Genomic DNA, 16712 nt, shown 5'->3' with positions numbered 1-16712 from the left:
TCCTAAGTGATATTGTGGTTTATGTGGGATCCAATTTGACTTTAGACATTTACTGGCATATTCGTATAGGCACAATAACCTCTGGACAGAATACTAGGATATTTATATAAAAGAAATTCATGTTCTTCACAAAATGTGTAAAATTTTGGAAGGTCATAACTTTCGTACAAATTCCATTCACCAAACTTCTTAGCTGCAATTAAATTGAAATCTAAAATTTCTTTAACACAATTAAATTGGAACAAAACCATTCTGATTTTCACAGTTATTTAATGGTTTATGATACTTTTGTTCCAATTCAATTGTGATCTGGGCTAAAAGGTCTTCTTTTCAGGCAGTAGTCCCTTCTTTAATAGCAATTTAAAGGATGAAGATGCCCACAAACTATTGCCATTAAGACAGACGTCTTGGTTTCAAGGGACAATATAGCTTATCATCATTATTATTATTATTATTATTTTATTTTTACTAAATGTTAATATATGCTAGTATATAATAATATGCTATGTCACGTTATGTCAAAATATGTAGGTAATTTATTTCAGATAAAATTTTCTCAAAAAAAAAACAGTTCAGAGAATTCAAATTATTTTATAATATTGTTGTATTCTTCATAATGGTATGTTTTGTATTTTTTTTTTTTCGGAAAATGTAAAAAGCACTTTAAAAAATTAGAATTCTTAATAATAGGCCCGCTATTTAGTGAAACTATCGAAAAGAGCTATTATCTCGAAAATATCCGTTTTTACATTTAAAACCTGTTATCTTCTAAACATCCTGTATAAAACCGTAAAACTAAAAAAACTTTTTCTTGCTATTTAATTTGTAACGGTCTAGTTTTTATTAACCCTATTTATCAGAGAAAATGAAATCCTTAACTTGATGCTCTCCACTCTGTAAATATTTAAACTTCGCCAATAATTAATACATACTGATATTTGGAATAATTCCCAGATGCCATTTTATTTAATTTGCAAGTCTGTTTTATTATTATTATTTTTTTTTTGAAACCGAGCATAAGCGCAGTCAGCCAGTACTTTCTATATCCCGGGAATAATTACAAGTTAAATTGGAAAAGCAAACGTTTAATGCTATTTGCTTGTGAGCTCTTTAAAAACCTAATAAAACCGCGTTAATGACTAACAACGGAGGGAAATTTATAAAGCGAATTTACCCTCTCTTAGAAGACGAGTTCTGCCTTGGTCTCGCAGTAGCGCCACTTTAAGGTTAAATGCGGTTGGGTATTTAGGTCAAGTATATCAAAGTTTTAAATGGGCCCGTTTATGCAAACCTAATTCAAAATATACAGGACACTAATCCTAGGAACACCAACTCCAAAGATAAAATCGTCATAAAATTCACTCAATAGATCTAATTACTGTCTGCGTATTCAAGATCTTGCTTTAGTAGCTGCAAAGCGAATGATTCGATTATTATTTGGTTTATGTATCTGTCCTCTGTTTTCATTAAACAGCACTTCCATGCTATATAATAAACGCAACAGGAACAATCTTAGTATTGATATATCATTATCTTGCCCGAAAATTTTTCATTTTTTACCAAGTTAATGAAATCTCTCGCCTTCCAACTAATTGTTGGCCGATATTTTCAATACATTAGGGGAATTTATAGCGTACTTGATGAGCAATCGGTAAATATCTCCAGGAGTTCTGTTTGTTTGTGTAATGTTTTAGTGTTTATTGTTAAAATGTTATTTGCAATGAACATATGTTTTCTGCTCCCTCCGGAGATTTGCGATTTGCGTATTTGGACGTTTGAAAATTTTGGTACATGTCACTCAGCGAATATGTTCGTGCTGCTTTGCAGAAATGTAGCCAAAAAATAATGGTCGTAGAAAATAGTATATTATGCAATAAATGTGGCGAAAGTTTACCAAACGTGTTGCATACTATACTTTTTCTACTACCGTTTGTTTTTGGGGAACATTTTTGCAAAAAAAAAACCGGAATACATTCAAGAAACTCACGTTGTAAAGTAAAGTATATTTTTCCTTAGGGAGTAGAAAAAGTATAATATGCAACACGCTGATAAACTTGGTCGATAAAATTGCATTTATCAAATTTGTTCCATAATATAGATTAAGGTAGCCGTAAAGATTAATCATAACATATATAGATAAATATTGAATTTGGAATAAAGTATCGACCAAACTCGCTGGATAAAAGAGCTGTATATAGTTTACCCTTGTCTAGGAAGAAATATGATCAATAATATTATATCAATTAATTTTAAAATACCTACTTATTTTTGACTATCACTAACCCAGATTTTTTTAAAAAATTTGGCTTCGATTTAAATGACTTACGCCACTGGGCAAACACCCTCAATCTGCTGGCGGGTGAAAGTATCCGAGGGTTCTAGTTCGTTAGTCTTCCTGAGATCTGACAGTTCCTTATTGAAAAATTGGCTGGCATTCGGGTCGATCGAAAGTAATTAATTATTTTTGGCATTATCGAACGTCGCGGCATCCGTCTGGTTTTCTTTTCCTAATTCATGAACCGCGAACGAAGTAATAAAACAGCGAGATTGAGGTACGGGCCCTCAAATTGCCGCAGCCCGTGATTATTCTAGGTTCCCGGAATTTCACGGCAAAATTGATAAAACAAACAAATTAAATTTAAAAGTTATGGTTATTTTCCGTCGTTCTGGTCGGGAATATCTAAAAAAAATTTAGCACAAGATGTTTCCATGATTTTCTTTCACTTAACAATTTATGTAAATCGTAATTACGTACCTTGAATTATAAACTTGTGTCAGTTATTATTTATTATTGACTTTTTTTTCTTTATAGTTTTTTTATCATCATCATCTTCACCATCAAAAGGTTTTCATTAATTGCTCGTCTAGCAAAAGAGGATTTATAAAAAAACGGATATATATTTTGATAGTTTCTAATTGTTGTTTTTTTTTTAATTTCAACGAAATTTATTATTTATTAACGTTCAAAACCCACCGTCGAAAATTTTTCGTGAAATTCTGCGGGGATACGAGGATAAGTCAGTATTAATTTTCGGTGGTCGGAATCGGCAATGAAATTAAAAGCGAAAGAGGGAATATAGGCTGAATATTCGTTAAAGGGTTGGGAGCAGTGGCTTCCGAATTTTCGTTAATCGAGAAGGTCGATAATTTCCACGCTTGTAGATATTCTTTGTGCACCTATATTTTACTGTAATAAGTATTTGGACGTTACGTATATTAAATTCTTATTACTTTGTCACCTTCATATATATCGAACTAAAAGAGACCGCACAGGTCATTCACAAAATTGCTCTTGTTATGATGCAAATAGAGACAGAGACGAGTGGGACGAAGAGTATTGTCTAAATATGAATAGTTGCTATGGAAGCAAGTAAGGTGGGAAAGGATATTTTCCGAGAGGGGTAGTTAATCGTTTGAACGTGTGATTATAATGTCAAAATGTTTATAATTATATTATAAATAATTAAATTTTACAATAGATAATAATAAGGACAAATATACAAAACAAGATAAAAAGTACACCCGCTTATGAAACACGTCTTCGAATTGTGTACGTACACAAATCGAGCTTAAAACTTCTGTACATTGGCGTCTATGTAAAATATATAATATATAAAATATTCTGTGTATAGTGTATTTGTCTGTTTGGCCACCATAGTCGCCATGAATTCTTTAAAAAATATCTTTCTAAGCTACGTCAACTTCGAACTAGGGACGCTGTATATCAGATAAAGCCCAGTTCATAAGAAACATTACATCTCCCCATAATTCAAAGAAATAAAAATGTCTGCCATTTTATATTACTCACTGAAGAAGTTTATCGTCCTGCTGCATACTATTTTGTAATTTACTAGTTCCATTTCTCGGTTCCTATTTCTATGATTCCAAATCGACAGTTACTAACCAATAATATCACTTTCTAGGTTGAATACTTAGTGAACTTTTTTAGAAGGAATTAGATCAGCTTTTTAATGAATTTTGGTGTATCAAAGCTGCAGTACCTAACCGATAACCTAAAAAACACTTCGAAATTCCCGAGGTTACAAACAAGAAGATGCTTCATCCATCAATAGTATCATGTCGAGCCATATAGATACTAGATATTAGAGGCCCTGCCTAATGCTGATAATACAGGAACCTATGAAATCACCACTATAAAAAAAATTGAGGTCCATTCAACATGCACATTCGCGAAATTTAAAATCTCGTTTTCAACCAATAATCTTGCGGCATTCAGCAACTAACATAGCCGCTGACCGATCCTCAAGAATATGTCCAGATCCCATTAAATCTTCAGACAACAAGGAGTTAAATCTGTGAATATCGCTGTGCAGGCAGGCTAGTGGGTGCGATGTAGCGCCACCTGTGGAGCATCATTTTTTTACCGTAGAAGGGCCTCTATATCATTTAATTATAATAATATTATTACAATTTATTAACTAGTTATTATATTATTATCTATCTATTAACTATATGTGCAAACCAAACGGTTAGAACGAAAGTTAGAACGAAACAAATAAATTGGTTGCTCTCAAAATATAAAGTTGGCAGCTAATTTTTAACCTAACGACCGCGTTCGTCATCCAGGCACTAGACAAGAATTGAACTAAAACATTCCTCCATAACCGCATTAGGATGTAATTGCTTACGCAGAAACCGGAACCGAATTCATACAGTTCCGCCAGACGCTTTCATTCGATTGACAATTTGACATTTGCAATATCTTGTTACGCCGTCACTTGCATATCGAATACGAAACGGCGACGGAGGCGACGCCATTGACGATTGAGTCCAGCAGTTCGGCCTTTGTTGCTATTCAAGCTCGCTCAAACTTTGCAGGTGTTACTTATTGGAAAGCCCCACAGTCTCCATTTTCGGCACAAAGAGCCTGACGCTGCCCGCTACAAGTGACGTTGGTTACCGTTTGATCAACGCAAGCAAAACGTTATGCTTTGGAGGGCGTGCACCGTATATCAATTGATTGCTTGTTGGCTTCGCAAATTGAATATGAGCTGTCGTTGTCAGAATTTGCGAGGTGGCCAATAAACGTTGATACGTTAGAGTTGAGCGTCAGCCAATAAACGCTGTGTTGGTAATTATTGAATAGAGAGAACTTTATTATTATCGCGATGAGCAGCAGCCAGAGGAAAAGCGATGAGTGTATTGCTTGGTAACTTTTGCACTGTACTCGGTTTTAGTACAGGTAGTGATCATAAACAGAAAGAATGTGATTCGGACTATATCTTCGTGCAAAACGTAATCTCTACTCTTCTGGTTTTGTTTTCCATATTCGTTTTTTTAGACAATGTTAAAAATATATTACAAGAAAAATTCCGACAGGCGAAGGTGAAGTTATACTTCGTATAGCATGTATACAATAAGGAAGAATTTCCTTTAAACAATTCAGGCAGTGCAACATAATATATACTTAACACTTGACAGTTGCTATCCTTCTTTTTGCACTCACAGTCACTTATATCCAGGGATTCAGTTTTTTTACCCAACCATTAACGAATGGCCTCTCTGGACGTTATAGGACTGAGAGGAGAGTCCCGTTATAATTTTTTATATCGCTGATAAAAGCGGATGGGGGTGGGAAGTTACTATCAAATGTGTACACCGTGTGCCAAACAAAAAGATCTATTATACAATCTGGAAACGCATAGGAGATACAAAAACAAGGTTCGTTCAAAAGTTTCTTGAACTCTCCTAAATATTTAAAATATTATAATTTTGTTGATACAGGGTGTCCCAAAAGTGTCCCCTCCCCGCCCACCGCCATCATCTTTGTTATTTTAAACGGAGCACCCTAAATTTCGACACATTTTGACTCCTTGGTCAAGATAAAGGTCATTTTCTTAAGGAATTCCTATTCGAATTTTTACAGTTTGGGCAGGAATTGAGGTTATTTGTTTTTTTTTGCATATTTTGATTGCTCCATATAAAATTGTGTTGTGACGCCAGGTATTGCAACGAAAATTTAATCACAGACTAAAGAGATGATGCACTACTCAATCAGTTCTACAGATGCGCATCAGCTTATACAGGGTGTCTCAAAAAGGTGGTGCCGTTTTGGCGAATTCAATTAACAAAATCTCAAGATTTTCAAATAACACATATTTTTATTCCGATATCAATTCTAGGACAAAAAATGTAACTTTGTAATTTAGCTTATATTTAAAATTTACTTACTTGTCGAGATATTCGAGCTTTAAGATAACACCCGGTCACCTAGGTCGCTTGTTGGCAATATTAGGTATTTTTTAAATAGCAAAGACAGGATACTACTTCTCTTAAAGATATAATACTCCAGATATACGAATAAAACCTGTTGCTAAGAATTTGAAAATTTTGAAATAATTCGACTCTATACTTACACACTTTAACAGATTTAATAAAACTTCAAAATTCATATTTAAAGAAATATTAATTAATTAATTAATTAGTTAATTATTATATATATTAATTGATTCAAAATACCTAATAACAAAAGTAAATAAATAAAGTTTGTAGGTTAACTAAAAAACTGTAACTTATTGAAAATACAAATAAAATATATATTAACAAAAAACCTGACAACTATGAACTTTTTAAATAGAAATATGAAAAACAACAAAAACAAACAGAAATGTCAAAGTTTGTAAAATACTTAATGCGTCAAAAAAAAAAGATTGTGATGTCATAGCCAACTACATTTTTAAATATTTTGATATTTCTTTGTTGTTTTGAAGCCAGATGGGCCGAATGAACAATCCCTTATTAGTTAACCTTTTTTTAAAATAGCTTTATTTATTTAAATTTGTTACCTTGGTCAGTTAGAGTATAAACTTTAATTATTTATTTTTTTTTATTAAGTATTTTCAATTAAACTAGATAATTAAGTACTAAGTGTTCTTTAAATATAAATTCTGAAGTTTTATTAAATCTGTATTGTTAGCAATAGGTTTTATTCGTATATCTTTAGAATTATATCTTTAAGAAGTAGTAAGTATCATGTCTTCGCTATTTAAAAAATACCTAATATTGTCAACAACTGACCTAATGTGTTATCTTAAATCTCGAATATCTCAAAAACCTAGCAAAAATTTAAATATAAGATAAATTCCAAACTTGCTTTTTTTGTCCTAGAATTGATATCTGAATAAAAATAGAGGGTGTTGCATTTAAAAGTCATGAGATTTTGTTGATTGTATTCGCCGAAACGGCATCTGTCAAACTGATTAAGTAGTACATCATCTCCTTAGTCCGGGGTTACATTTTCGTTGCAATACCTGGATCAGTAGCGGCACAATACAATTTTATATGGGGCAATCAAAATACGAAAAAAACAAACACATTATCTCAATTTCTGCCAAAACTATGCAAAATTCGAATAGAAACTTCTTAAGAAAGTTGTTCTATATGCGGGTTTTTATATCGCAGTTTAGTTTAGGGCACTATATATATATATATATATATATATATATATATATATATATATATATATATATATATATATATATATATATATATATATATATATATATATATATATATATATATATATATATATATATATATATATATATATATATATATATATATATATATATATATATATATATATATATATATATATATATATATATATATGTATTTATGATACATATTTAGATGCAGGACCCTCTCGATGTCCGACATGGTAAGCACAGTTTGCTGATTCATAGCATTACTTCCCTTTCTAGAATGACTTAGTTACCCTATGTATAAGTCCTGTTTGCTATCATCATCATAACACTAATTCCACAATTTTTATTTCCTCGTATATATTACAAAATGAAAGTCAAATGGACTAACAAGGGTTATTATCCGTCTCGTACCATAAACCTTGCGTGCCTTCAGGTGAAAACTCAAACGTGAAACACGGGAAACTGGCAATGAAAGTCTTATCTATTAGCGGTGCTGAGGCTGGCGACGAACAGAACAGACGTTGGCAGTGGCTTTTTACGGCGCCGCCACTTTAATTAAATCCCTTTCTGACATCCAGCGCCTTGCTGTTGTCACCGTGCTCCAAACGTACAGATTTCTACGTGATGTGGTTTGTAAAGTGCAAATTGCCCACCAACGGATTCCCTTCCCCATTTGCCATTATTTATTTCATTTTAACCTACTTGAATGAAAACGAACGGGCGGGCACCTTAAAGACGCTTATCTTGGAAGTCAATTGATTACACGCTGACGTGTTCGTAATGCTCAAATAGAATTGATGCCGTTTGGTTACGATATTAACTATGACATTATCCTATTAGACTACTAGAAGACGAAATATTATCCCACATTAACTAACCAAAACAATGGTAGTGCTGGAAAATAGTTAATCTTTTACCTCTTTTTGATGGCGCGTTTGTTTTTCACTTATCAGTTGAGTCAACTCAATCCTTTTCAGAAGTATCATAAGTATCGAACCAGGTTTTATCCAAGTAAATCATTGGCCTTTGTCGTTCTCTGTAAATCCTAATTTTTTCTAGATATTCAAGTCGTCATTTCCGAATTCTAAAAGATTCCATTAAAACTTGCCTTTTGACAATTTTTCCAAATCTAAAACCCATGTGTTGAATACACTTCCATAAGGTAGTTCTGCCACATTTAATACCGGTTTCATCATTTTCAAGCCTCCTAATTAAGATATCTGCGTAAGTAGGCATGCTTTATTCCACGTATAACTGGTAAATTTTACGCCGTATTATATCTTGATCACTTTCATCTACGATCGAGAAAATGTCAGCATCTCTTCTTTTTTTCCTCGCTGAAATGGGATTATTCACAATTTTCCATACAGTTGATGTTGGAATTTTCGTCAATGTGGCCGTTTCTCCTAAAGATGGTTACTTGCTGGTACCACGTTCAATGAGAGTCAAATAAACATTGTTTATACCTTCCTTAGTCTCAATAGAATAGTGTTTTCTACATTAGGGCGGGAGCATCTCCTGAGATACACTAGACTTGCACATATTTTGCATAATTCGCACACGATTCAACACACGCTGTATTACACACAAACTAAGTAGTATACCAAACCAAAGAAAATTAAACACAGGTAGGTATAAAATTATTTTCTATTAAGGACCACAATTTTACCTGAATTTAAATTCCGAAACTTTAGGTAATAATCTTGTTGCATTGTATGTTAATGACCACCCTTGGATAATCCCATTCAAAAGCAATTGGTCACGTTCTTATATCTATGAACAGACCATAACTGTTTCACAATGTATCTTCGACATCTAAAATTTATATGGGTTCAAGAGGCATTTATATGGTAAAAATATGGTAAGTTAAATTTTAATTAGAATACTTAAAGCCCTTAAAGATAGATACGTTATCAAAAATTCATTCGAACTAATTAACAAGGTTAGAGACATATAAATTCCTCCTAAGGCAATTCTAGTTAACTATAACTAAAATACAGAACAAATTAGAATTTTCAATTTACCATAAACCCTCACACGCGGACACAATAATACATAATAACTCAAATCACCCTTACACACACAAATTGTCTGCCTTTTATGCTTTTATAAACAGACTAATTAAAGTACGACTTTCTACAGAAAAATTTGAAAAAGAATTAAATATTATAAAACAAATAGCTATTAACAATGGTTACGACGAACATAAAAGGGCGTAGAAAAATAAAAGTTCGAATTCTAACTATGCCATTCATTTAAATTCAGAAATGCACAACTTTGACGATAATTTTGATATTTTACATAATCATACAAAAATCAAAAAACTAAATGTGTTGGAAGCTATGGAGGTTAACAAAATGAGATATTCTAATTTATTAATTAATGACTAATTGGATTAAAATGCGTTTACGTTGTTAAATCTAAATTTATAACCCTATACCTATAATTACAAATCGATTACTACCTGTTTTTATATCTAAGTGTCGGAATATAGTCATATTTTGTATTTGATACAGGCACGGTGTTGCCGAAACAGCTGTCATAAAGCATTAAAAACTGTGAAAATCTGAACATTTTTTGTTCTAATTTAATTTGTGTCAAACAGTCCTTACTAATAAAAAAAAGATTAGAACAAACATTGAGAACAAATAAACATTGCACATTATCTTGGTGCATGTTACAGGTCCATACTTAGCAACTGCAATTTCATCGTAAAATCTGTTATTTTTGAGTTACAGAAAAAAAATATTTAAAAAAGTTTATTTAACCTTGTTCAAAAACTATATCGAGGTAATTCTAAAATGTAAATCCAACGTACATGTAAGCATCGAACTCAAACGCATCAGCTGCGTTTTAATACAGGAAACTCGGGAAAGCGGCGTATTAAGAACCCGGGCGTTATTAAAAAGATTTTCCATCCAGTCAGTCTGTCACAATATTGAAATATGTTTATGATGCGACCCCAACGGCGAGAATGGGAGGCGAGGCGTCTAAATGAGCAGCCACAGTCGGCGTTGGGGCGTGAAAAACAAAACCATGCCTGCTTCAGACCGAGTGGGTTTTAATATTTTTATATTTTAAAACGGCTCTACGGATTTCAAATAGAAAATTTCATCCGTTGGCGAAAAACTAAATTAAATAGAATGAATCTTTATTTCGCAATAAGAAAAAATATTAGTCAATAGGAATTTTGAGAGCCAAGTTTTATTTAGAATGAGACGAGCAATAATTATAATCGTTTTCTTTGATATACGTGTTTATTAAAATGGCAAATAACACTAATAATAAGTGGCTATATTATTTCTCAATTTTTCGTTTTTCTAGAAATAAAAAATATTGGTAAAGTGTATATATTTAGGTAAAAGGGAGTGTTGAACAATATTCCACTTTGTCGAGGTGACTTTTGATTTTCCTTAGACTTTCAAATGTTTAGTACACGTCGATATTCCAAGTAAACTGGACAAATATGCAGTGAGAGGACCTCCATTTTTGTGCGTGAAATCGTAATTGGAACATATAATTCAAGCAGTCATTATTAAAAATCAACCAGCTTTTTTTGTGAAAATTCGCTATCATACTCGGTGTGCCGCAAGGTAGCATTCTTGACCCCTTATTTAAATGACCTTCAATCTATTCACTTAAAGAAAATGTCCGTCATTATCAAAACGCTGATATTATTTACAAATCTAATCAACAAATTCTTGGGTTTAAACATCGATCCTAACCTCAAATGGTGGAGGCATACAGAGATACATTGCAACAAACTGTCGGCATCTTGTTATATGTTGAGAACACTACACTTATCCAAGCTACGATGTTTCTCGTATGGCAGGCATATTTTAAGTACTTTTCTGTCGTTGGTTAGTTGTGGAATAATATTCTGCGTCCATTCCTCAAACTTAAATAGAGTGTTTCTATATAAAAAAGCAATAAGAATTCTTCTAAATTTTGGTTACGCTCAAAATTGTCGAGGAGTTTTTGAACCGTAGATCGCAACGGAACTTATTTAGCCATAAACATTTAGATTTTAGCAAAACCGGTGTTGCCAGATTCACCTGCAACCAATGACAACTTTGTAATTAGAACGCATAAAAAATAATTTTACAGATATGTTATACAGGACAGTCCAAGAAAAAATATAATTCCCAAGTTAAAGTTTGACACTTGCGCAGCAGATCATATCGTTAGCACGTAGGACAAAGTGCATTTTTGATAATGTTGCAGAGAATGTATATTCTGCGTTCTGTTTGGACCAAGAAGAGAGTAGACAGAATAAACGACAGGTCCTCGGATGCATATTGGTCTAACGTCTCTTATATGTGTCCGCCACAGATTCAAGTCCTAATTAAGACCGAGGGGAACGAAGGGGACATATCCAAGGAGGGATATTGATCAAGTTGAAACGGGTGCGGGAGCGAGAAAGAGCTCCCTCTCCCGAGATAGAGTGCCGACGAGTTATTATTTGGACGACCGCTTTCGTCGTTTGCTTGCGCGCGAATTTCTGTTTCTTAATGAGAAAATCATCAGAGCCGGTGGACATCGAAGGATGGCAACATCCTGTATTATAAAATAGGGATTCTAAACGTATTCTTGTATGCATTGCAGATTGGTGCTATTCATAATAGACTAACAATTAAGTTTATGTTTATAAAACATAAGCCGTGAATAGGCCAAATAAGAAACAGAATCTATTTTAATAAATATAATAGAGACGACAAATTTAGACAATCAGTAGGTTATTTTCTTTCGTGCAATTTTCATACTGATATTTTCTCTATTTAATTAAGCTAGAGGAGGGAGTTAAGGAGTCGCTACTTGGGATTATATACACTATTATGTCAATAACTATTATCAATCTTTCACTAAAATGCTTTGCTTTTCCACTGTTCAAAATTGTTAAAATGTTGTTATTTGTTTCAGATTCCATAACGTCGAGACCCTCTTATTCGAGGGCCATGAATAGCGTAAGTACTAAAGTAATAGGCACAAAAAGCTCCGAATTCTGCATTCTACAATGATAATAATAACATTTCCAATTTGTACGTATTAACAAATAGGAGGCATGTATTCTCCCCTTGTGGAGAAATATTTTAAAAAAGCCATACGTAATCATTTCAAACAAAATTGGATGTTCGAAGTGTTTTCGGAGCTCGAGCATTGAAGATGCCAAGTGAGATTTTCGCGAAACGTCTGCAGGATTCCAGTCGGAGTTCAACAAGCGAAATAAAGACATAAAGAAATTAAGCACTAACGAAAATTTCATGAAAAAATATGTGCTTGACTATTAAGGGACAAATAGAAATGTTCAACATCTCCAATTACTCCACAGAGTGTTTTAAATTTTGGGGCAAAAATCACTTTTTGTTGATTTCGCACGTACAATTTTATTGATATGAGATAAACTTTCTTAAAAATTCAAATTAACATCTAATAATCTTATCTAATTAAAAAAAACCTATGGCTCAAACAGATTCCACACTTTAGTTTCGCTAAATGGTCCTAACTCATTTTTTTGCCTTTAATATTTCCTTTATACCTTTAAATCAATTGTTTCCCGTTTAAGTCCTTTCGAACGGCAATTTAAATATACTTGTAGTCCCATCCGTCAATCATTCTTATAACCTCCGACGGTATTTATAAAGTAAAGAAGAAAGCGTAACGAAAAATATTTTGACGAAAAGGATCATTACTCGCGAACGAGCATCCACGGGTGATTTTGTCCGGCACTTGTAACCACTCGAACGTCACGTTCTCGAGATGTACAAAACGTGCCCGAAATCTGATATAAAAATCAGATCCTCGAGAGACTTTCGGACCGCCTACGCCCTCCGAACGTTCATAAAGTTAATTCATGACCCCCCGACAGTAAGCTTTATGGCCTGCAATTATTTAGTATTGTTGCCCCATAAAAAAGTTCTCTCACTCTTCTCACACTTTTTTTGTTACTTGCCTAGTCACTTTCCGCACGCATGCCAGCTAATGTATTTCTGGTTATTATTAGTAAATTATTTTTCCTCATTCTTAGACTTTTGACATTTTTTGTTTAACATAAGAAATTTTATATTAACGTCAAATTTTGAGAAAAGGATTTTTTCCTTAAAGAAATTTATGATTTCAAATATATAAAATAATAGTTGTATGTGGAAGATATGTTTCCAAAATTTCTTTAAATCTACAAAATTTTAAGAGAATTAGAACTTTTTTAATATAAAAATATCGAAGATTGAAAAAAAGAAAGACTTTGACAATTGACACTATAAAACAGTATTTGGCAAATGTTCAAAATTTTGTCCATCAACACAAAACAAAACTTGTTTTAGTAACTTTGGATCTAATATTAATTTGTTAACGCAAAAAAGAAAAATAAAGATACTGATTGCAGGGTAAAAATAATTAAAGCGACTTTTTTATTACACTTTGATTGGTGTTGGAAATAATTAGAGTGGAAATTTATGGTCTGTGATGTTAATTCATAAATTAAAATACAACTTAAAAAAATTCCTAAAGTTATCCATAAAGTCCTCGGTCAAGAAGGTTGTTTACTCGCAAACCGTGTCTTACCGTCAGTGATAAAATTCTCTCTTCCGTGATAATGATTCCAAATGATATCTAAAAATGAAAAGATAGTTTGCATGTCATTAGAAGTGTTTAATTATTTAGTATGTAAATAAGGCTTTTGGTTCCGTGCATAAGCGCATATAATCAATTAGAAATGGCGAAAAGGTGCTTTGTTGACGATAAAGTTACACAATTAAAAATCTACGGTTTCAATGGGTTTACATCACGTGATCTAAGTGAGTAGTTGCCTAAAGGGGGTTCAGGTAGGGTGTGCTTCGCCCCCGGAGCCTCGTTGCTTGTGGGGCCCGTTGGAGGAAGTTCGGACGAACATAACCTCAAAAAACTGACTTGAAGATGAAGGGTATAGGGTATTTCGGTATTATAGAAATATTTAATTTCTCTTTCTTTTCAGGACACACTCAGAAGGTTTCAACGCAATTAATTATCGACTGTACATATAATAGTATTTTAAAATTCGTGAAAAGCATATATTTGCACCATGCAGGAAGCATAATCGTAGACGGTAATTTCATTCATAAAATTACTAAAACCCTTCGCGATTTTTATTTAAACATAAATATACGGAGCCAGTACAAATCTAAAACAACTATCCAAAAACTTGTCCCAACACGATAACCGTTGAACATAGTTATAGGGAAATTTTACATCCGCAGCTTTGAAATGATGTAATTGGTTGGTAAATTTTGTACACCCTATAACCGTTAAAGCACTTAAAATGGTTAAACAGCGCCTTCTTCAAAATATCTAATTTAGGGGCTGTGAGACATGGGACCGTTTGTATATTATAATATATATTTTATTTTTTGGATAAAATATTCTCATATTTTAATATTTTTATGCGTCAGGTAAAGCAGTATCAAATGATCCCGTATCATTTCTATTACTAGCCATTAACGATGTTTACCAAACCGATAGCTGATTTTATAAAAAAAAACTCGGAATTTAATCGAACGTGTCCTTGAAAAAAAAAGGAGCGATCATTTCGGGCGACAGAATGCGATTATCTCAAACTCGACGCGATTCTTCAACGTCCCACGCTTCCGCGGTTACGTCTGACTGATCGTCATCTGTTCCTAAGCCGGCTAGATCCGACCATGACATCCTTCTCTCATCTGTCTTAGCACACATCACGTTACCGTAGATTTTTGCATCACCCTAAGATCTGGATAAAATATTACGTGTGGGACCTACTATGCACTAATTAAGGAAGTTGAAAATAATACGTATTAAAAAAGTAGTTGCGGAAGCAATATTTGTTTACAACTCAGTTTTTTATACAATATGCTTAACCCCGTTGAAAATAAATAAAAATTATTATCTTTAATTATCATGGTTAATAATTATTATTATTCGCTGTCTCTGCGTAGAATCTGATAAATGGAAAAAGTATTATTAGACTGCCTTCAATGTGAGTCAATAAAAATGCCAATCAAATTTTGTAAAGATGTGATTTAAAGGGAAATTTTGATTATTGACGTTACAGTACAAATTAATTAAACGAAACGAGAGATTATAGGTTAGATGTTTAGAGTTAATCTATATCTCATCTATATTTTGCTAGGAAACAAGACGAACGAAGAAAAATTCTGCGACATGGTAATTTGGACAAAAGAGAAAACTTCCTTAATAGTGGAAACAATTCGGAACAAAACGATAACTTTAGACTCAATATAATTTTAGGTCACATTTTAATTCTTGATTTAATATGCGTAGCTCCCACTTTGGTTATTTTCAACTCACAATTGAATATAAATAAGTAAAGTACTGGTGATTACTAGATTAGTGTTTTGCTTAGTCTAGCATTTAGTTTTGTCTCCTTTGCTGCTAACTCCAATTGCTCCAAGTTTATGACTAAATAAGTTAAAAAAGATAGTAAATTTAAAGTAAGGGCCATTCCATTAGTATTATCTTAATTGCAAATGAATACTTTTAATATATTTTTATCCTTTCCTCGTACTAAGAGTCCAAATTTAATGTCCTGTAATTTTGTGCTTCCTACACTTTCCTTTAAAATCCACTCATTGAAATTATATAAGTATTTTGTGAATCGTAGATCTTTATTGTAATAAATAAAAAAGTTAGATTCGACTCCCCTGGCGGAGATGTTAAAACGGCATCTGTTAAGAAGCTGCATAGTAGGCCCATATTAATAATATCTTTTCTAAGTATCGAGAAGCCCTGGGAGAGATTGGAAACCGAAATTACGAGAGCTACAGTTCCACCTGCACCTTTCGTTAGTGAAAATTCAACGTTGATAATGCCGAATTATGCAAGCAGAAGCGTTGCATTCTGCGAACGAAGTGTCACCATTTTCTCAACGACTTTCCCTTTGCACACCTAAAATTCGAACAGCAGTTAAATTAAATAGCCGTACATTACGGCATTTCCACTCCAATATTTATGTCGGTTTCATTGTACGTATAAAACCGTTGATTGTAAGCGGTATTAAATGGATCTCATAAAATGTGGTGTTGACTTTGAAAATAATCGAACGCCATAAATTTCGACATCAATGGATCTCTCGTCGCTTTCACGAAATATAATGATTCGGTCGCGTGCTCTACAGGTGCCAGTTGTAATGATTCTGTCGTTCTGTGGAACTATGGGTTCGCCTTTTCAACGCGTTTTGAAAAGGAGATGGATTCAGTGTAATCTGAAAGTGCGTTAAACCTTGAGATTGAATTT

The 16712-nt window shown here is 33.0% G+C and overlaps 1 protein-coding gene across 5 annotated transcripts in view; it reads left to right on the top strand.

Annotated features, from left to right (window-relative positions):
• The window catches only part of LOC132703142 (myelin transcription factor 1), a 456348-nt gene that overhangs the window by 355947 nt on the left and 83689 nt on the right, over positions 1-16712 (top strand). For all 5 annotated transcript variants that reach the window (XM_060672238.1, XM_060672236.1, XM_060672237.1 and 2 more), the window contains one exon: positions 12369-12412. In XM_060672238.1, the coding sequence (XP_060528221.1) occupies positions 12369-12412 (44 nt within the window). The remainder of the gene's footprint in view (positions 1-12368; positions 12413-16712) is intronic.

The sequence above is a fragment of the Cylas formicarius genome, unplaced genomic scaffold (assembly GCF_029955315.1).
Source record: "Cylas formicarius isolate icCylForm1 unplaced genomic scaffold, icCylForm1.1 PGA_scaffold_6__28_contigs__length_40554024, whole genome shotgun sequence".
Classification (NCBI taxonomy): Eukaryota; Metazoa; Arthropoda; class Insecta; order Coleoptera; family Brentidae; genus Cylas; species Cylas formicarius.
The sequence above is the reverse complement of the archived record's forward strand: the minus strand, read 5'-3'. Positions and strand labels throughout refer to the sequence as shown.